General features: G+C 45.1%; 1 protein-coding gene across 1 annotated transcript in view; it reads right to left on the bottom strand.

The window, feature by feature from the left end:
* Positions 1-3,133: 3,133 nt before the first annotated feature.
* Positions 3,134-22,814, bottom strand: part of cckbra (cholecystokinin B receptor a) — a 61,349-nt gene continuing 41,668 nt past the window's right edge. The window contains exon 4 of the mRNA XM_073842618.1: positions 3,134-3,278. Within this exon, the coding sequence (XP_073698719.1) occupies positions 3,134-3,278 (145 nt within the window). The remainder of the gene's footprint in view (positions 3,279-22,814) is intronic.

Here is a 22,814-nt window from a genome sequence, read left to right as displayed (position 1 = left end):
AAAACACTGCATAGTTGTGATTATATGACAAGCGCAGAGCTCGTCCGTCTCTGGCTCAGCGCCAGCCAGCGCACCAAAGCGCAGTTTGAATTTTACAGTTGCGTGACGTCACCGAACGTTCTAAATCCCATATGTGGGACCGTACTCCCAGGGGCACGGAAATTAGAATCCCATATGTGGGACCGTACCGCTCAAAGGGTTAAGCTTCCTGGTCGGTGACGTCATCACGCCGGTGACGTCACACGATTCCATTGGACTGATTACACACGTGATTCAGAGCGTGGTCACGCTGGAGGCGTTCCCAAAGCGTCTCGACGCAGCTCAACATTCCTGGAGGGGAACCCACTTGGACTTTGCAACAAAGTGCATAACTCTCAGATTGTGAGAAACAAGATTCTCTGGTTTGTATGGAGGAAACCAGGCACCGCTCATTACCTGCACAGTAGCATCCCAAGAGTAAAGTGTGGTTATAGCAGCCTCATGCTGTGGGGCTGTTTTTCAGCGGCAGGGAATGAAAGTAGAAGGAAGGCTCAACACAGCAAAATATAGAGATATTCTTAATGAAAATCTAGTGCATAGCATTCAGAACCTCAGGCTGGGCAGAAAGTTCACTTTCCAACAGGACAATGATCCTAAGCACACAGCAAGAGTGGCTTATAGACAACTCTGTGAATGTACTTGAGTGACCCAGTCAGAGCCTGGGCTTGAACTCAATCAAACATTTCTGAAAAAACCTAAAATTGGCTGCCAGCCCCCATTCAAGCTGACAGAGCTTAAAAGGTAAGAGGTGAGGAGAAGAATGGCAGATAATTGCAAGAGCAAAACTTGTTACATCATATCAGATGATGAGTTGAGGTTGTAAAGGTGCTTCAACTGTATTGAGTTAAGGGTATGATTACTTATGCTATGCACTTATTTCAGTGTTTTATTTCTAATGAATTTGCAAAGTCACAAATCTATTTTGTGCTTTGTCATTATGGTGTATGGAGCAGAGTATGTGAGCGGAGTGGAGCGGCAACAATTTCCCCTCCGCGCTCAGTGTATTTAATAATCGCTCCGCTCCAGCTCCGCTCCGGGGTTCACAATTTTCCGCTCCCGCTCCACTCCTCGCTCACTGATATCAGAAACACCGTGTCAAAAAAATTCAGAAATAATGTTTGAAATATAACGGTCCTGTTCATAACACATATTAAAATAAAAAATACTAAAATAAAATAACAGGAGAGTTTGGCAAACTAAGAGTATAATTGCTGCTTTATGCAGTGCAAAGTTTGTAATGAAAATAAAAATACATTTTCATCAGTTATTTTACCTACGGATCGCTCCATTTCTTACAGATTCCATTACATTTGTTGTAATGCATTACTGACAGAGCGATTGCGTGTGAATAAGTGCTGTACCTGTTTAAATGATGCTTTCGCCTGAAAATATTCAGTATCTAGAAGGAACAAACTAATTCCTTGTGAACTATAATTTACCGCTCATGTCCATTGCCGTCATCATAGCCTTCACATTCTTTCTGATTTGAGTCATCCATCTCTATCAAGCTACCTAAATATGTTTAACATGTGAATTCTTGCTTAATATGCAGTTATATTACGGACCGTTGGCATAAATTGTACTCATGATGGAGCGGTGGTGGAGCGCTCTTGGAGCGAGTGAAAACCACGACGCTCCGACTTTTCAAAAATCCGCTCCTCCCTCCATTCAAAATCACTGCTCCACTCCGCGCTCCGCTCCCACTCCGCTCTGCTCACATACTCTGGTATGGACTATAGATTGACGTGGGGCAAAAAGCAATTTAAAGCAGTTTAATATAAGGCAGCAACACAAAAGTGAAAAACTGCAGGGTATGAATACTTTTGCAAAACACTGTATAAACATACATAAATGCATGTTGTTTTAATAAAGTTGCATATGCACTATACATTGAGCTGCAGGTTTGCAGTGCTGTGGTGAAAGTAGAGTATACAGCATATTTTTACATTTTGACTTTATTATTACTTATTTACTAAACTTGAAAGTCCTGGAGCATTATAACCTGTCCATTGTGCTGTCCAAAGACACTTCAGAAAACTCTAGTCACACCTTGGTTTAATGCAGATGGCATAATGTGGGTTTGGCAGGACACACCAACATAAGGAGGATGTGTCGGCTCATTAATATAGACAGTATTTTGTAACACTCTATATGAACCTGATATAAGGGAGTTACATAATAGTGCAAATAACAACCTGAATAACCAGTATCTTGTTTAAATATGTAAGACATATATGAATGTCCCTACTCTGAGTTCTCCAAAACATTAACTTCAATATTTACTCTCATTTTCTTTTTCCAGCCTCATTTATTTGATCCTAGCAATGGTACAGGAGAAGGACAAATTGTGCTTTTTAAAGAATACTTCTAATAAAAGGTACCTGTGGAGGTCTTTAACTGAAATGCCCTTAGAAGTACCTCTTCCACCTCACTGAAGTTGTCTAAAGCTTCTCCCTGAGAGAACTTACATCCAGCACATCGGTGCACAAACAGCCTTAACGCCCAGGGAGGTACTCAGCATGACCTTAGTGCATTCAGTCCTCGCCATGGGAAACATGGGTCAAGCAGCCTCTCTCACAAATACAGAGAGAAGGGAATAGTCTGTTGAGCTTTTGAGAATGCAAAAAAAAAAATGCAACCTCACTTGCAGCACTTATACCATTCAACAAAAAAAGTTTCTAAAAATAAATTTCTGAAATGGTGGCATGACAACATTTGACTCAATGTAGGAAGGACTGAATCAAAAACTAGCCAGTACACTGTAAAATGTTTTCACCAGTTTCAACTTAAAAACTTAAGTTTATCAGCTGCCTTAAGATTGTAAGTTAAATCAACTTAAGTCATTTAAACTCACAAGTTATATCAACTCATTTTTATTGTAATAAGTTAAAATAACTTGTAGTTTTAAGCTGATATAACTTAAAAACTTAAGGCAGCTGCTGAACTTATGTTTTTAAGTTGAATCTGGTGAAAACTGGTGCAATCTTTTAGAAGTTTTCCAGATGTTTATCCATTTTAATCCAAAATATCAAAGAGAAAAAGCATGCTTCAGGCAACTTAGTGCAAGTGCTAACTGGAATTCTGGTGTGAGAGCTTAAAAATGGTTCATACCACTTGCGTCTTTCTTCTGCTCCAGTTCAAACTGAATCCCTCTGTAAAGTTCTCTGGATATGAGACCGTAGGCAATTATCATCACCACACCTGGGATGAAAAACAGAATGAAGAGCAACAAGACGTACCTAAAAGAGAGGATGAGAGCAAAATATCTGTCAATGAAAAGGTAGTGTATACAGATAATGAAACCAAAGAATTACACGTTCTCTCTAATTTGTAGAAGTTGCAGATAAGAAATTAAATGCCGTGCATAGGAAAGATGCAAAAATGAGTTAGGAAAGGCATTTGATTGAATTCTAGTAAATGCAAAATAATTGCAATGCTTGGGCAAACCACTATAGAGTTGGATTTGCTATAGAACTGGTGAATCCGGTTTACACGTTTCATAAAAGGAGAATGATGTACGCCAAATCAGTCACAGTAGAAATCGAATACGTTAAAAGTTGCAGACGAAATAGCTCAACACGAGAGCCAACATAAATGTAATGACATGAAATAAAACGTCATCATGTTTTGAAGAAGGGTGGCTTGATTAAGTCGTGGAAATAGCGGATGATGGGCACAGGACAGTAACACAACTGAGACATTTAGAGTTACACATGGGTGTGCAAACCCTAGCCTTCTACATGGGGATCTTTTAGATAACTGTAAAAGAATTTACGTGTTCACGTTTTTTTTTTTAATATTTATTGAAAATATTTGTTTTTTCTATTCTATTCTATTCTATTCTATTCTATTCTATTCTATTCGTGGCTCTCTGGAATACTCAATTCTGATTGGTCAGTCACCACCACATTCCAAGGTATGTTATTCCCCGATAACAACCAATAAAAACGAATGCTATTAGCTATTAGGAATATTGCTATTAGCTATTAGCTATTAGGAATATCTTTTTCTTCATGGATGTTTTTCATTTTTGTTTGGCTAATAAAATATTAAAACTCAAATCAATATTCTCTGTACAAATATTGAAAAATGTAAGCCTGGTATTTTGCGACGATTATTCTGTACACTGTAATGGATTCTAAGATAACTAACAAACTGATAAGATTTTAAAACAGTTTCATCTTCAATATATCAATATAATCAATATATTTTATTTCCATAATTATTAATGTGGTAAAATGCCATGTAATAACTAGGACTGTACCATATCTCTTAAAGGAGTAGTCCACTTTCAGAACAACAATTTACAGATAATTTACTCACCCCCCTGTCATCCAAGATATTTATGTCTTTTTTTCTTCAGTCGTCAAGAAATTATGTTTTTTGAGATAAACATTTCTGGACATTTCTCCATATAATGGACTTAAATGGTGCCCCGATTTTTTAATCTTCAAAATGCCGTTTAAATGCAGTTTAAATGCAGCTTCAAATGGCTGTAAACAATCCCAACCGACGAAGAAGGGTCTTGTCTACCGAAACGTTCGGTCATTTTCTTAGAAAAATATATTTTTACATACCTTTTAAGCACTGAAACTCGTCCAGCACTAGGGCTTGTAGTGCGCGTTCCCGACTTTACGTACTGCGTCCACCGTGCTCTGCAACGCAGCGAATGCTTGAAGCAGTCCCATCACCTGACTCGCCGATTGTTTGTAACAGTGGAACAGATGTGGTCCAGTCATGACAGCAGTGAGATTCCTGCTCCGTTGGAAATGGCTGGCATTTTCCACACTTGCACCACCATCTCGTCTCGTTTGAACGCGGTCCGCCCGAGGCTTGTGTCGCCGCCGCGGCTGTCGCAGTTTTCTCTCTCTGAGTTCATCGTCTGTGTATTTCGGCTCAAAAAGGTAGGAAACGGTGAAAAACTCCATCTCATGTGCTCCTCCAGCTTCAAAGTCATCCGACATCGTTGTACTTTATGTTGTACCTTGTTGCTCTCTTCTCAAGTTCACTTTGTAAACACTGGGTCTGTAGTTTCACATACGTCACGCGTGACCTTTCGACGTGAGTACGTAAAGTCGGGAACGCGCACTACAAGCCCTAATGCTATACGAGTTTCAGTGCTTAAAAGGTATATAAAAATATATTTTTCTAAGAAAATTACCGAACGTTTCGGTAGACAAGACCCTTCTTCGTCGGCTGGGATTGTTTACAGCCATTTGAAGCTGCATTTAAACGGCATTTTGAAGATTCAAAAATCAGGGCACCATTTAAGTCCATTATATGGAGAAATTTCCAGAAATGTTTATCTCAAAAAAAACGTCTCAGGTTACGTATGTAACCCTGGTTCCCTGAGGGAACGAGACACTGCGTCCTGAAACGCTGTGGGGAACGCCATTGGCGGGCCGCACTCTGAGTCATGTCCAACGTCCAATGAGAAACGGGAGTGACGTCACAGGCGCGGTGACGTCATCGACCAGGAAGTATAAAAGCACGTGCGTTTGAAGCTGGCGTCAGCTCATAGGCATGAAGCGAGCGCAGCAGGGATGCGGGAATTATGGTCCGAGACGCAGTGTCTCGTTCCCTCAGGGAACCAGGGTTACATACGTAACCTGAGACATTCCCTTCCGGGAACTCTACACTGCGTCCTGAAACGCTGTGGGGAACGAGGTATCAACGTCCCCATAATTTCCGCACCCTGCCTAGTGTCTGCTAGAACAAGGGGGGAAAAAAGACAGCGTTAGTACATTACAAACCTCAGCCTGGGGATCCTGCCAGGACATGGGTGGTAATACATCTCTGACTGTGGAGCCCACCAGATCAGAGGGAAAGAGACCTCGGCCCTCGAGCCCACGAGGTCATGTCATCCTTCGTCTGGTCTCGCAAGACCGAGAAGGGACAGTGTCTAGCAATACTTACCTGATGAGACACTGTAGTAACTCCGCCTGGTGATCTTGCCAGGACGCGAGTGGTAATCCACCTCTGTCTGTGACCCATCACCAGACAAGAGGGATAATGAGCCTCGGCCCTCAGGCACACGAGGAGAGATGTGGTCCTTTGTCTGCGTTGCAGCCAGTACAAGAGGGACACGAGAAGTGCCTGGTGATCTTGCCAGGGCACTGGAATTCATCTCTGTCTGTGATCAGCCACCAGACAAGAGGGATAGAGTAGGCCTCGGCCTTAGGCACGCGAGGCTAGGGTTCTCAACCGCTGCCTGTCCTCAGACCAGTGCAGGGGGAGAAAAAGTTCCTCGGCCCTCGGGCGCACGAGGAGAGATGGTGGTCCTTTGTCTGCATTACAGCCAGTACAAGAGGGACACGAGAAGTGCCTGGTGATCTTGCCAGGGCACTGGAATTCATCTCTGTCTGTGATCCACCACCAGACAAGAGGGATAAGAGACCTCGGCCCTCAGGCACACGAGGATAGGGTTCTCGACCGCTGCCTGTCACACGACCAGTGCAGGGGGAGAAATGCTCCTCGGCCCTTGGGCACGCGAGGAAAGATAGTGGTCCTTTGTCTGCATTACAGCCAGTACAAGAGGGACGCAAGAAGTGCCTGGTGACCTTGCCAGGGCACTGGAATTCATCTCTGTCTGTGATCCATCACCAGACGAGAGGGATAAAGGCCTCGGCCCTCAGGCACACGAGGCTAAGGTTCTCGACCGCTGCCTGTCACATGACCAGTGCAGAGGGAGAAGATGCTCCTCGGCCCTCAGGCACACGAGGAGAAATGGTAGTCCGTTGTCTGCGTATAGCCAGTACAAGAGGGACATAGGGAGTGCCTGGTGATCCTGCCAGGACACTGGAACTCATCTCTGTCTGTGATCGACCACCAGACACGAGGAATACAAGCCTCGGCCCTCGGGCACACGAGGCTGTAGAGGGGAGTCATACGCCTTTGTCTGGGGAACTTGCCAGAACCAAAAAGGGGTAAAAACTCCTTTCCTTACTCAAAGGAAAGCGCCTTTTGACCTCTTGGGCCTAGCCTTAGTGCTAGGGCTGAAGGATGACTGAGCCCGGAGTGGCTCTGAGGTCTAGTTCGTAGAATCTGACGAACGTAAGAGGTGAGGACCAACCCGCCGCACTGCAGATGTCCTTGATTGGGACACCTGCCATCAGAGCTTTGGAGGCTGCGACGCCTCGAGTTGAGTGAGCCTTGACTCCCATCGGTGATGGGAGACCAGAGGACTCGTATGCAGTAGAGATGGCATCAACGATCCATTTACTGATAGTAGGCTTGGAAGCCGGGCACCCCCTCTTAGGGGGGCCGTAACAGACAAACAATTGCTCTGATTTACGCCACAGGGCAGCTCTGTGGACATAAGTGTCTAGTGCTCTTACTGGACACATTAAGTTATACTTCCTCTGGTCGTGCTCCACGAATGGAGGAGGATAAAACGCTAACAGCGTTATTGGCTGTGGTGTTACTGAGGGGACCTTGGGTGTGTACCCAGCTCTTGGGTAGAGGAATGCTTTGGCCAACCCTGGGGCAAAGTCAATATAGGAAGGGGCCACTGAAAGGGCCTGCAGGTCCCCAACTCTCTTAAGAGATGTCAGCGCCAACAGCAGTGCTGTTTTTAGGGTAAGCATCCGATCGGAGGCCTCCTCCAGAGGCTCGAAGGGAGGCTTACACAGCGCTTCCAATACCACAGCCAGGTCCCATGTAGGGACTCTCGGTCTTGCACGAGGCCTCAGCCTGAGTGCACCGCGGAGGAAACGTGAGACCAGGGGGTTTCTGCCCACTGAAAGGCCGCCCTGAGGGGCGTGGTAAGCCGATATAGCCGCCACGTACACCTTCAGGGTGGAGTGAGCTAACCCAGCGGACAAACGAGTTTGCAGGAACTCCAGCACTGTACCAATTGGGCAGTGAACTGGGTTTGAGTGGCGTTCGTGACACCAGGACGCAAACAGGTTCCACTTTAGGCCATAAAGTTTCCTCGTAGAGGGAGCTCTGGATTGAAGGATGGTCTCAGCAACCTCGGTTGAGAGACCAGCTTCTATGAGCTGTGCCCCCTCAGGGGCCACACCCATAACTTCCATTTCTCTGGGTGGGGGTGGCGTATTGCGCCCCCAGCCTGAGAAAGAAGGTCGCTCCTGACGGGAATCTCCCACGGAGAGCCGTCGAGGAGGGCGATTATATCCGAGAACCATACTCGGGCCGGCCAGTACGGGGCTACTAGCAGCAGCCGTACACCGTACCGGCGCACTCTTTCCAGAACTCCCGGGAGCAGAGCGATCGGGGGAAAAGCATACAGACGAAGCCTCGGCCACGTCTGTACCATGGCATCCAGTCCGAGAGGAGCTGGAGGAACTAGAGAGTACCAAAGGGGACATTGCGATGTCTCCTGAGTCGCAAAGAGGTCCACTTGGGCTTGACCAAAGACTCTCCATATCTGCTTCACCACCTGAGGGTGAAGCATCCATTCCCCGGGCCTCAGCCCCTGCCTCGACAGGACGTCTGCTCCCACATTGAGACGTCCAGGAATGTGAACTGCTCTCAATGAGAGAAGCTTCCCTTGTGACCACAGGATGATCTGGTACGCCAGCTTGTATAAGGGGCGTGAACGCAGACCTCCCTGGTGGTTTATATAGTAGACCACCGCCGTGTTGTCCGTGCGGACCAGCACGTGACGGTTTCTCAGGTCTGGAAGGAAATGCTTCAGAGCCAGGAACACTGCCAACATCTCTAGGCAATTTATGTGCCAGGAGTGATGCTGATCGTTCCATAGGCCTTGGGCGGAGCGGCCACTCATGACCGCTCCCCACCCGGTGAGGGATGCATCTGTCGCTAGCGTGACGCGGCGGCAAGGAGCTCCCAGCACTGGACCTTGTAGTAGGAACCAGGGCTTCTTCCACATGACTAAGGCACGTAGGCAGCGCCGCGTGACCTTGATCTTGCGGAATGGGTTCCCCCTCGGGGAAAACCCTTTGGTTTTGAGCCACCACTGCAGTGGTCTCATGTACAGCAGTCCAAGAGGTATCACGTTGGATGCAGCTGCCATAAGACCTAACAGTACTTGGAACTGTTTGACAGTGAGTAGCAGGCCTAGCTTGACCGCATTTGCTGCAGTAAGGATCGACTCTATCCGAGCAGGTGACAGTCGTGCCTGCATCGTGGTCGAATCCCAGATTACACCTAGATAAGTGGTTCTCTGTAATGGAGATAGCACACTTTTCTTGGCGTTGAGTCTCAACCCCAGCTTTTTCATGTGAGCAAGAACAACATCTCGATGTTGAGCCGCTAACTGTTCTGAACTGGTTAGAATGAGCCAGTCGTCTATGTAGTTGAGTATGCGGATGCCCTGGAGTCGCAATGGAGCCAGAGCAGCATCCACACACTTCGTAAAAGTTCGGGGAGAGAGCGCTAGGCCGAACGGAAGAACTCTGTATTGGTAAGCTTTGCCCCTGAAAGCGAACCTGAGAAACTTCCGGTGTTGAGGAAGGATGGAGACGTGAAAGTATGCGTCTTTCAGATCTATCGTGACAAACCAGTCCTCGGACCTGATTTGGGACACGACCTGTTTGACAGTCAACATTTTGAACTTCAGTTTTCTTACTCAGAGGTTTAGCTGTCTGAGATCTAAAATGGGCCGCAGGCCCCCATCCTTCTTGGGAACAATGAAGTACCGGCTGTAGAACCCGGCTTCTCTGCATTGAGGAGGGACCACCTCGATGGCCTCCTTCCTCAGGAGAGTATTCACTTCCTGTTCCAATACCAGAGCCTGCTCGGGGCCTACCAGAGTAGGAAATACCCCGCTGAAAGGTGGCGGCCTGGCGCCGAATTGAATGGAATAACCTTTCTCTACAGTACGCAGGACCCACATAGAAATATTTGGCAGTAGTTTCCACGCTGCCAGAAATTCTACTAAGGGAACCAGCCTCTCGAGACTGGTCTCTGGATTTATTAGAGGAGCTAACTTGGTGACCTGTAGCAGCGAACTGGCAGGATGCACCTGAAGTGAGCGCTCTCGAGACCCCCGTGGGGGTGGCGAACACTCTGGTTCCGCTACGTTTCCGGGCGGAAGGACCAGAGAATGAAGTTCGCGGGAGACTGCCGCGCCCTGTAACACCGGCAGGGTTAGCTGACGAATCTCCTGAGGGCCCCGAAGAGAGGTGGTCACCGTACTCCTCAGAGGCGGTGAGGCACCTGAATCTTCGAGAGGGGCTGCCCTCATTGGCCCTGGGCCACGACCATCAGGGCCGTTTAGCCGCGGCCCTCTTGGACTGTAGGACGACCCTCAGGTCGGGCCTAGTCTTCGAGGACCCCGGCTTGGAGCGTTGCTGAGCCCGCCCTCTAGGCCGCGCCGGAGGGGCACGGGTAGCAACGCTCCTTTTCTGGGTCTCCCTGTGTGAGGAGCTGGAGTGCGGCTGGGGCTGCTCCCGTCCAGCAGCCCCAGAGGAGAAAGTGCGGCGAGGGAGGTAGCGCTGGAACGCCGCTGCCTGCCTACGGGCCTCCTGGTGCCTGTTGACAACTGTGTCAACAGAGTCACCGAAGAGGCCAGCGGGGTGCAGGGGGGCGTCCAGGAGCGTGACCCTGTCCTTCTCTTTCATGTCGGACAGGGTCAGCCAGAGATGCCTCTCCGCGGCCACCAAGGCTGCCATAGACCGCCCAACAGCGCGAGCGGTCTCCTTGGTGGCCCGAAGCGCCAGATCAGCGGTCCTACGCATCTCTGACACGCTCACCTCCTCGCCATCACTAAGCTCCTTCAGCAGGTCGGCTTGGTACGCCTGGAGCACAGACATGGTGTGTAAACATGCACCAGCCTGACCTGCTGCCGCATAAGCCTTGCCCATCAAGCCTGATGTTACTTTTAATGGCTTGGTGGGCAAGGACGGAGCCTTCAGGGACGATGCCAGGCCGGGAGACAGATAGCTCGCTAGTGTCTGCTCGACCTGAGGCATCGCCCTGTAGCCGTATCCCTCCATCCCCCCCACATTACCGTAGTAATCTGAGGCGGGGGAGTAGAGACGAGAGGAATACGGCTTATCCCACGACCTCGCGATTTCTTTATGGAGGTCGGGGAAAAAGGGAAGGCTCCGTTTGGGAGGTGCTGATTTAGCCCGCAGGAAGCGCTCATCAAGCCTGCTCGCCTGGGGCTCTGGATCTGGAGCGGGTGACCAGCTGATGTTGAGCTTGGCCACCGCGCTCGTCAGCACCTCCACCAGCTCCTCATACTGGGGTGAACGGGGGGGCGGTTGTGGGAGGTCAACGCTCTCGATGTCAACCTCCTCGGAGGAAGACAGGAGAAGCGTTGACTCCTCCTCTCGGAGGGAAGGAACCGCAGTGCGGGCTTCCTCATCCAAGAGGAGGTCATACGATCCGCTGGGTGAGGAGAGAGATAGGGGATCACCCGTCTCAACTCCCTCCAGCAGATCTAGCTGCGAACCCCACGAGTGCAGCTGCCGCTCCGCCTCGACGGAAGCGGGGCCAGACCCGCGGGGAACGCTAGCGAAAGCCCCCTCCTCAAAGAGGGCTTTCCGGGAACGGAGCAACCGCAGCGGCATCCGCTCGCACTGCGGGCAGCCAGCCCCCTCAAGGGCTGACCTAGCGTGCTCCGCTCCCAAGCAGGCTACACATAGATCGTGTGTATCCCCACCAACAATGAAGCGTTGGCAGGGAGGGACACACCGTCTATGTGGCTGCTGAACCGCCATAGATCGCTCGTTCTTAAAAGAACGTTCGTTCTTAAAAGAACGTTTTCCCCCTGGCATTTCTGCTCAAATAAAAGTAGTGCAATTGGCACTGAAAAACAGCAGAATGCGAATCAGACAGACAATAACACAGAGCGCTCTCGCTGAATGACAAAAGCTGACGCCAGCTTCAAACGCACGTGCTTTTATACTTCCTGGTCGATGACGTCACCGCGCCTGTGACGTCACTCCCGTTTCTCATTGGACGTTGGACATGACTCAGAGTGCGGCCCGCCAATGGCGTTCCCCACAGCGTTTCAGGACGCAGTGTAGAGTTCCCGGAAGGGAACTTCTTGACAACTGAAGAAAAAAAGACATAAACATCTTGGATGACAAGGGGGTGAGTAAATTATCTAAATTGTTGTTCTGAAAGTGAACTACTCCTTTAATGTCCGTCTAGCTTGAACTTGCCACTTGCTAGCAACTGCTTTCTTCACGGAAGCTTTGCATTCAAATATTTCAACTTAAATCAATATTTCATGTCTATATATTTAGTTTTGTTGCAGTTAGCCACGTAATAAGCAGGATAATGTACATCCAGACAGTTTTTATCGCAAATTATACTACGGGGCCGCTGAATGCTTGAATCTGATTGGCTGACGAATGTTCTGAGGTGTGCATTATTTTCAGGAAAACACATGGCGAACGTAGTTCCAGGCAGCTCTTGACTGCAGTACATGTCTATATCACTTCGCCACATGATTTCAGTGATTTCAAAGGTCCTTACAGCCTAAAATAGCAAAATAACCAAAACCCACAATGACACTGGCCAAACAAATAAATATAGTAAACAACAGGATAAAAACAACAGATTATTTCCATGTTTTGCCACAAAATTATGTTTTATTATGTATGGAAAGCACATACTTTATTTGCCCTACTCGCTCTACCTTACAGACGCACACACATACAGTTTGCACACACTTTAACATACAGGCTAATGTTGTTAGCGCTGCTCTGACAATTAACAACGTAAAAACTACATGACATTTTTCACAAGCGAGGTAACAACAGAAATTAACTTATTAATAGTTTCACTATTAGTAGAGACACTGCTGCTGATCACTTTTAAGAGACGCACAGAGCTTAATCTCTCTCTCCCTCTCTCCCTCTCTCCCTCTCTCCCTCTCTCTCCATCTGTCTACCTGTCTGTCTGTCTAAACGTCATTATTAACTGCATTAGTCTGCTATCAATGGCTCAAACGTCATTACTAGGTCTATAATGGCGCTTTGGAATTAGCAACAGAGAAGTTGTATGAGCTGCGTAAGGAACGAATCCTACTCACAATAGCGTTTTAAGGACATAAACCAGATGAATGCCTTGAAATATATCCTCTGATCGATGTCTTGAGGTGTGGTAACCATAGTATAAGCGGAATAATTGACTTTCAAAAATCAATTGTTCCTTACATAAAGACCTTCAGTTTTATAAAACAATTGTGGGGCGCCATAAGGGTGTCACATCTATGTTCCGTGTTTTCCCCCCTACCTTAGTTCCTGTTTCCTTATATGGTCTGTTTCCTTTTTGGTTGTTAAGCTATTCATTATTTCCTGCACCTGAGTTTAATTATCCTGTGTATTTAAGTTCCTGCTTGTCGCTTCTTTTTTGTTTGGTCTTAAACTTCTAGTGTTGTGTGTTTCTCTAGTTGTTGTACTCTTGTGTTCTTTATTATTAAAAAATATCCGTTATAAGTGAAGTTTGTCTCCTGTGTTCTCCCTACTACCAACAACCTGTGACAAAGGGGTGGGAGGTTATGCCGCGTTCCAGACAACCCGTAACTCGTGTTTTTCCGACCTTCTACCAGTGAAAGTGCACTGGAACGGCAGTCAAACCCGTGACTTCTCACTCGTGAACTCGTACTAGATCGATGGACTCCCAGTTACGAGTTCTGACATAACATAGCCCGCGAAACAACAAAGTCAGCCCTAATGTGTGCGGTGTTTATGCAAGTAGCACACGGTGGAAAAATGGAGCTTAGGACAATATAATGTTGCAATCAAATTAATAATAATATAAAAATAATAGTAATTCATAAATGTGCCCAGGCAATTTGGCGTGACTTGCCTGGAACGCTACAAAGTCGTAAGTCGTGGTTTGAAGTGGTGATTTACCAGTTAAAAAACCTGCCTGGAACGCAGCATTAGAACGACCAAGATCGCGATTTCTACCGAGGGGGACCGAGTGAATTTGCTGTCCAGGGGACCCAGAAACCATAGTGGCGCCCCTGCAATAGCTGCTGATAAGCCTGTCAGGCTTTATTCTGTGATAACAACCGGCTGGATGTACATTATCTCTTACATAAGCTTAATAAATAATTGACCTAAAAGGGGAATTGATGAGCAATAACTGCTTTATTTTTTCATATTAGCTATAAAAAATGTGTCTAAAATGTGCATCATTTAGTTACATCAAGGGTCAAATCAAATATAAAATTAAAAATTAAACACCTTTTTTGTGTGTGCACTGTACAGGTCTGGTATAAAGAAGTTTTTGCTCAGGTGACTAAAATGTCTGCCTAATAGAGAAAAGTTTTGCTCAAGCAAAAAAATAGAGGTGACATTGTAGTGCACAAATTAGATGACTGGTGATATTGTACTGAGCTGTGTTTTCCAAAAAAAATCGTAAGCTTAAGTAGATTTGGTTTATTTATTTACACAATATAAAATATATAAAAGGAAAAAAATATAATCCATTTACAGTGCAGGGAGAAACTGAAAATCTAATAAGGGCTTATTTAAAGCCTCCACCTTAACAAAGAAACAAATAAATATAAATTACAACATTTCTGTGAAACACAGGCCTGCTCTGTTTTGGTGCATTGATCAAAGAAGATCTAAGATTCAATAAAAAATTCTAAGGTATCTCAAATTAATTTATACAACAGTTAGTTCCAGTCATCTAATCTCGAGCACATTTCCAAAAGCATTGTTAGCTAACTGTGGTCGCAAGTTCCATTGAACTCAATTGGTAACAACAGAACTTGCGACCATAGTTGCTTTTGGGAAACACACCCCGGATTGTCTAAGCTAAGTTCTGTAGCAAAACAAGTAATACATTATAAAGTCCTCTGAAGTTATTGTCAATACAGTTGTTAACTGAGATCCAATTACCTGAATGAGCAGTAGCTTTGTAAACTTAATTGTTTTTGTACTGAATTCTAAATTTAATTAATTGTTTTGATTACCTGCAGCTGTGGTGTTATTCAGTACAACAGCATTATAGTATTGTTTACCTAGCGTTTGCAGTCTATTTAAATAATTTGCAATTAACAACACAAGCTTCAGATTCAGTCACACAGTATTTAAAATAATGCAGTCAGATGGTCAGCTCTAGCATACAATAGGACAATGCAATTCTTGAATGTCAAACTTTAAATTAAAAAGCTCTGCCCCATAATATGATGTCATTTAATAATATTCAAATGACAGCGTGGGAGTGTTCCCTGAAAGCATCTCCGGTAGTCCGTTTCTCTGATCTTTTTCATCTATCAGACAGCTTTGTGCTTGCAGCTCCTTTCTATGCTGCACTTATCTAATATCAAAGACACTTTTCTCTCCCCTTGTTTCCTGTGTGGCTTTCAAATTCATTACGAGCTCCAGCACAAAGGCAATAAAAGCAATACTAATCTAACCAGGAAGCAGATGTAAGAGATGGGGGTGTGATATTGGAAAGCACCTTTTTATGCAAAACAAATTTATAATGTGTGATCTTTAATACCTGTGTGTTGCCGGAAGGTTTTTTTTTTTTTTCCCTCATTCAAACAAAGCAAAACCAGGTAAGTGAACCGGAAACCCTAATACACCGATCAGGCATAACACTATAACCACCTTCCTAATATTGTGTTGGTCTCCTTTCGCTGCCTAAACAACCCTGACCTGTCGAGGCATTGACTCCACTAGACCCCTGAAGGTGTGCTGATCTGATAACAAGATGTTGGCAGCAGATCCTTTAATTCCTGTAAGTTGTGAGGTGGGGCCTCCATGGATCAGACTTGTTTGTTCAGCACATCCCGCAGATGCTCGAATGAATTGAGATCTACCCTGTTAAAAAAAAAACAGCATATGCTGGTTAGGTATGTTTTGATGCTGGCATGCTGGTTTATGCTGGTCCTTTGCTGGTTAATGATGGTCTTTAGTTGGTTTGTGCTGGTCTTTTGCTGGTTTATGCTGGTCCTTAGCTGGTCAAGGACCAGCATAAACCAACAAAGGACCAGCAGAGGACCAGCATAAACTAGCTAAGGACCAGCATAAACCAGCAAAGACCAGCTTAAACCTGCATACCAGCATCAAAACATACCTAACCAGCATATGCTGTTTTTTTTTCAACAGGGTAGGGAATTTGGAGGCAAGTCAACAGTCAACAAAAGTGCCTTAAACTTGTTGTGCTCCTCAAAACCATTTCTAAACCATTTTTGCTTTGTGGCAGTGCACATTATCCTGGCGAAAGAGGCCACAGCCACCAGGGAATACCGTTTGTGAAAGGGTGTACATGGTCTGCAACAATGCTTTGGTAGGTGGTACATGTAGCATCCACATGGATGGCTTGCCTTCTTGCCATAGTGCATCCTGGTGCCATGTGTTCCCCAGGTAAGCGACGTACGCGCACCCAGCCATCCATGTGATGTAAAAGAAAATGTGATTCATCAGATCAGGCCACTTCTTCCATTGCTCCGTGGTCCAGTTTTGATGCTCATGTCCCCACTGTTGGTACTTTCGGTGGTGGACAGGGGTCAGCATGGGCACCCTGACTGTTCTGCGGCTATGTAGCCCCATACGCAACAAACTGCGATGCACTGTGTATTCTGACTCCTTTAAATCAGAACCAGCATTAACTTCTTGAGCAATTAGAGCTATGTTTGTTGGATTGGACCACACGTACGTGCATCAATGAACCTTGGCCGCCCAATGGCCTTGTCGCCGGTTCACCACTGTTCCTTCTTTGGACCACTTTTGATAGATACTGACCACTGCAGACCGGGGAAGACTCCACAAGAGCTGTAGTTTTGGAGATGCGTTAATACTTTGAACCAGTCATCTAGCCATCACAACTTGTCCCTTATCAAACTCGCTTGCCCATTTTTCCTAACACATCAACTGCTGCCTATATTGCTGCCTAATATATCTAGAGTTGTACCACACAGCATTTTCACCCCTTGTCCCGCACGTCACATATTAAGAAAATGTCCCGCATTTTTAATAATTGTAATAATAAAGGGGTCATATGATGCTGTTTCTTGTTTTCCTTTGTCTTTGGAGTGTTACAAGCTGATTGTGCATAGATAACATCTGTAAAGTTGCAAAGTTTAAAGTCTCAAAACCAAAGAGATATTTATTATAGAAGTTAAAACTCAGCCACACACCCCTAAAACGGCTCATTCAAACACGCCCCCACTGGTCCACGTCACAGGATGAGAAGATAACACCGCCCATATGTATATGGAAAGAAAGAAGGTGTAGCGTTTACCGGCTGTAGTAGAGTTGCAGCCACCATGTTGAGGAGACGCAGTGTGTTTCTTTGCGAAAGCAAACACTAAATTCCTTTGTTTTCATTCTAAACAAGCATACAACTAGAAATCAGTGGTTAAGTTATATTTACAACACTATTCCAGAACAGTATAACGCAAATATTTGTCACAGATCAGGCAGGAACACACGAACAACGACGTAAATAAAAGACGTACATTTAATAAATCCAAAGGGAAACAGGCAGACACAGGAACACGGAGTGGTAACATTAAAGACCGACAAGAATACAGGGGAAAACACACACCTTAAATAGACAGACTGATTACAACATCCAGGTGACAACAATGAGGGAGAAACCAAAACACTCAGAACTGCGGGGGAAAATGGGAGAAACCAACATGAAAGTCCGGGGGTGTGACATTACCTCCCCCTCCCGGAAGGCGTGTCCTCGCGCCGACAAATGGGAAACAGCAAACAGTCTCAGGAGGGGGTTTCGGCGGAGGACGGACTCCCGGGAGGAGGGCAAAAGATGGAGTCCAGGGTGGTGACTGAATAGTCCATGGAGGTGATGACGGAGGGAGGAGCCAAGGAGGTGACAGGAAGGGGCTGGAGCAGGAGGAGCCAGGTGGGACCCAGGCCGCAGCCAAGATGTAATCCCACGGTGGAGCCGATGGAGGGAGGAGCCATGGTGGAGGAGAGGCTGACGACTCCATGGGTCCGACCGACGGAGGCAGAGCAGGTGGTGGGAGAGCCCGAGGCGGAGACGGAAAGCCGAAGATCTTGGGTGACACCGCGGATCCGGAGGGCCAAGGCGGAACCCAAGGCTCTGGCGACCAAGGCGGAGATGGAGATCCGGAGGTCCGCGGCGGAGCCGGAGCGACAGAGGGCCGAGGCTGTGCCCGCGGGAGGGAGGAGGTCCACCGAGCCGGTGGGACGGAGCGACGAGGCACAGCCGGAGGAGTATAGTCCAGAGGCGAAGGTGGGGCGACGACTGACCAGGGCGGAGCCGGAGGGACGATGGAGCCCGGTGGAGCTGGTGGACCGACGGGCGACGGTGGAGACGAGGGAGACGAGAGCCGGGGTGGAGCCGCAGGGTCGAGGGGCCGAGGCGGAGTCCAAGACTCTGAGGCTGGAGGCGATGGTGAGGGATCCTCCAGCCATAACACCGATGGAGACTGGCAGACCCGCGGCGAACCCACCGCACAGATGGTGGGCTGAGGGTGAGCAAGGGGACTGACAGATGACAGCGGGGATTCATGAAGGCTGGGCGGAACCAGCGGTGACTCTGGATGGCTGGGCGGAACCAGCGGAGATTTAGGCTTAGGCAGAAGAGGGAGGGTGGGTGGGAGGGAAATCCAGGCAGATGGGTATTTCCGTGAAACAGTCAATTAAGTCCCCAGAGTTGTGCTCTTGCTCACCCCCAGTGGCGGTGCAGTGGACGGGGCTCTCTACAGCCCTCTCTTGCTCCATGAAGCACTCCACCGTCGCTGATGTAGTAGCCGGCTCTCGCACCTGGTCGGAAGTTTTGACCCCATCGGCGCTCCATAACTCTGTCGCTCCGGGCTCGGGCTTCCCGTCTACGATGGGCTCATAATCCGCAGGTCGGGGTGGCTGGCTGGGCTCTGGGTCTGGAGTGGCACTGACGAGGTTCTCTTGGAAACGGGTGGGAAACGAGGGTTTGTTTCTCGCCAGTGTCCACTCCACAAATGCGGCGAAGTCCGCTCGAGGGCCGTCCTCGGACGACGGCGCTCTGCATGATGCGTTGAGGCTTGCATCATAGAACATACAGAGCACGTCGTCCGGGTAGCTGGTGGTATGAGCTACGAGCTGGAACATCAAAGTGTAACCCTCGAGCGGTAAATCCCTCTGCTTCAGCCGGAGGAGGATGAATTCTGGACGGAGGAAGGACTCCATGGGGAAAACACTACGGAAACAAAAAGACTGGGAAAAACGAACGGGAAACAAAACGGAGGTGAACACGCCAAGAAAATAAACTGTATCGGTCGGTCTTTCTGTCACAGATCAGGCAGGAACACACGAACAACGACGTAAATAAAAGACGTACATTTAATAAATCCAAAGGGAAACAGGCAGACACAGGAACACGGAGTGGTAACATTAAAGACCGACAATAATACAGGGGAAAACACACACCTTAAATAGACAGACTGATTACAACATCCAGGTGACAACAATGAGGGAGAAACCAAAACACTCAGAACTGCGGGGGAAAATGGGAGAAACCAACATGAAAGTCCGGGGGTGTGACAATATTCTAGAGGGTGATGTGCATTTCACGGAGGACTGTTTCCTGAACCTGGGAAAGCAGCGTACAATGCCAGGTTAAACAAAGGGTTAACCTCCTAGGGCTTAGTGGCCACATACGTGGACAGCACATTTTAGCTCTTATGTCCACAATTGTATTCACTGCTGAATTGGTGGTGTTATGGACACGTATGGGGATACTTACACTGCCATCTGGTGGTGTCAGAAGAGAAAAAAACTTTACATAGAAATTTCAAGATGGCGGCAAACACATCTGAAAGGTCAGGTAGCCACACCAGACCAAAACGTCCACATAGCAAAAAATCTAATAAAATTTAATTGTTGATTCTTGTTAAGTTACACATAATAGTGTTGTATGATTAATAAGGCATGTTAATTTGACATTTTTTTGTAACAGTAAAGATTTACTATGCCGCTAAACTTGATGTACACATATGTGGAAAATGGGACTAAACTTTGTTAAAAATGTAAAAATGTTAACAAAAAATATAACTGTAAAAACGTAGTTTGAAAATATTTTTTTTTTTAGAAAACATTAATTTACAGTAGCTTACAACAGTGTAAATTGACATTGCATGTGTGATAAATAACTTAACATTGATTTTTATTTGTTGAAAATGTAAAAAATGTTTGCAAAAAAATTAGTTTGGGAAGAATTTGTTAGAAAACATCAATGTACAATAGTTTTTAACAGTATAAATTGACATTGCATGTGTGATAAATTACTTTACAATAATTTATATTACTTTAAAATGTAAAACAGTTAACAAAAAAATATAGTTTGGGAAGAATTTGTTAAAAAACATGAATTTTCTTTTGTTTACAACAGTGTAACTTGATAATGCATGAGTGAAAAATAACTGCATTGATTTTAATTTGTTGAAAATGTAAAAATGTTAATAACATACGTAGTTTGGGAAAAATTTAATAGAAAACATAAATTTACTATAGATTACAACAGTATAATCTCCCTTTGCATGCATGATAAATAACTTTACATTGATTTTTGTTTGATAAAATGTAACAAAAAAAGTAACTGTAAAAGCCTATTTTGGGAAGAATTTGTTAGAAAACATCAATTTACAGTAGTTTACAACAGTATAAATTGACATTGATTTTTATTTGTTGAAAATGTAAAAATGTTAGCAAAAAAAAATAACAGTGAAAACGTAGTTTGGGAAGAATTTGTAGAAGTTGAGTTATATATGCAACAGCTATATATGCAACAGTAACAAAAATATTCAGGCACATTTCTCAGGCTGTAAATAAAAGAGATTAGCATTTTGTTACACAATGGTGTCTTGATTTTTTTCTGTGGATACAGGCCGAGTGTCCACATATGTGGACATAATTTTTTTCAAAAAGAGCATCATGTTCAAAGATAATATTGTCACGTTTTACACAGGAACACACGAACAACGACGTAGTAAAAGACGTATATTTAATAAATCCAACAAAAACTCAGGAAACACAGGAACACCAGGAGATAACATCAAAGACCGACAAGCAACAAAGCAAAGACACAAACTTATAAAGACACAATGATTGGGATACACAGGTGTGGGAAATTAGGCAGGAACCAAAACACTCAGAGCAGCGGGGGAGATGGGAGAAACCAAACTAAATAGTCCAGGGGTGTGACAAATATCTGGTTATTATATTAATTGGTTCCTCCTAACCCCAAATACAGATCTGGCCATTAAAAATGCGTCTATTTTCACGCGGCAGCCTGCAATTCGGCACGCGTGGGCACGCGTCCTACCGCAGCGGCTTTTTTTGATTTTTTTACAACGTTGTTGCACTTCATATAATATCCACCAGGAGGCGCAAGGAACAACATTCTGTAGCCAAACACCATGGCCAGCTCTAGGGGGCGTTGGTCACAAATACCAGTACCATAGTTCAATGATTCCTCTTTCCTGAAATTATGGTTCAAACCAATAGCAAAAAGATAGCCTATTCATAAGCAGGTGCAGTTGTATTGTTATTTTGTTTTCTTTCTTTGTTTTCCTGACGAACATTTATTAGACTGCATCGGAAATAGAAATGTTAATTTCGGTTATTTTATTTTTCCAACCGACAACTGACGTAAACCGCTAAATTCGTTTTCAGGGATTAATTATACACAAGCAAGAAGCAGCATAAACATCAGAACCTCACGCGCAGAGCTTATGCACAGAGAAAAACCCAATAAACCTATATATAATAATAAATAAAATAGGCCCACATAAGAAATATATGTTTTTCTTTTCTGAATGAATAATAATTTAACAAATTAATAAGTAGCAAGCCTGTATGCAGAATTTTAGGCAATTTCTGTGATGCGCCCTTAAACCAGCATCTTGTTTCCATTATTATTTTTTTTTTACAAATAGCCTACACATCTGTTTTTTTTATTTTTTTATTGTGATTGTACACAAATAACAGAAATATGTAAAATAGCATAGTTTTGAGCAATGCCGTACTCTTGAACGAGTATTGTAAGCTGTATCCACTTTATTAAGGGGAAAAAAAATCAAGTGATCCTGACGGCGCCGCGGGCAGTTAAATAACTCGACAACTTTCACCTTCACAATAAAATACATTATATATTTCAGCGTTTTAAAGCAACATCAAATTAAGATATGCATGTTTAAGAGGTAGTTCGTCTTTTTCTTTTTCTAAGATACACAATTTTAGATACACTGACAATTAATTTGAGTAGAGACAAATAGAAATGGGAAGGATAAATATAAACTACAGTATTTTTGCGATTTTGGTGCTTAGAAATGTATTCTAAGCGGGCAGCGGGCGAATAATATAGTTAATATAGCGCAGAGCGGGTGGATGCGGAATAAAACCTCGTGGAAGCGGGACTGGAAAAGCACTTTGTTATATCCTATAGAGTATAGACTATTTAGATACTTCATCATCAAGCAAAAATTTATTCATAAGCAGGAGCAGTTTTATTTTATTTTCTTTTTTTCCTGATGAACTTTTATTAGACTGCATTGAAAATAGAAATGTTAATTTCTGTTTTTTTTTTTCAAACGACAACCGACGCGTTTAGTTATTAGCCTATTAACGACCAGATTGTGTTAAATTACATTTAAATTTAAATTGAAACGTGGCTGTGTCACATTAATAACAGCTAAATTCGTTTTGAGGGGTTAATTGTACACAAGCAAAAAGCAGCAGAAACATCAGAGCGTCACGCGCAGATCTTATGCACAGAGAAAACCCCAAAAAAGCTGTATGTAAAATAAATAAAAATGCCCATATGCGAAATATAATTTTCTTAATGAATAATAATTTAACAAAATGAAATAAAATAAAATTAATAAGTAGCAAGCCTAT

Source organism: Garra rufa, chromosome 6 (genome assembly GCF_049309525.1).
Source record: "Garra rufa chromosome 6, GarRuf1.0, whole genome shotgun sequence".
Classification (NCBI taxonomy): domain Eukaryota; kingdom Metazoa; phylum Chordata; class Actinopteri; order Cypriniformes; family Cyprinidae; genus Garra; species Garra rufa.
The sequence above is the reverse complement of the archived record's forward strand: the minus strand, read 5'-3'. Positions and strand labels throughout refer to the sequence as shown.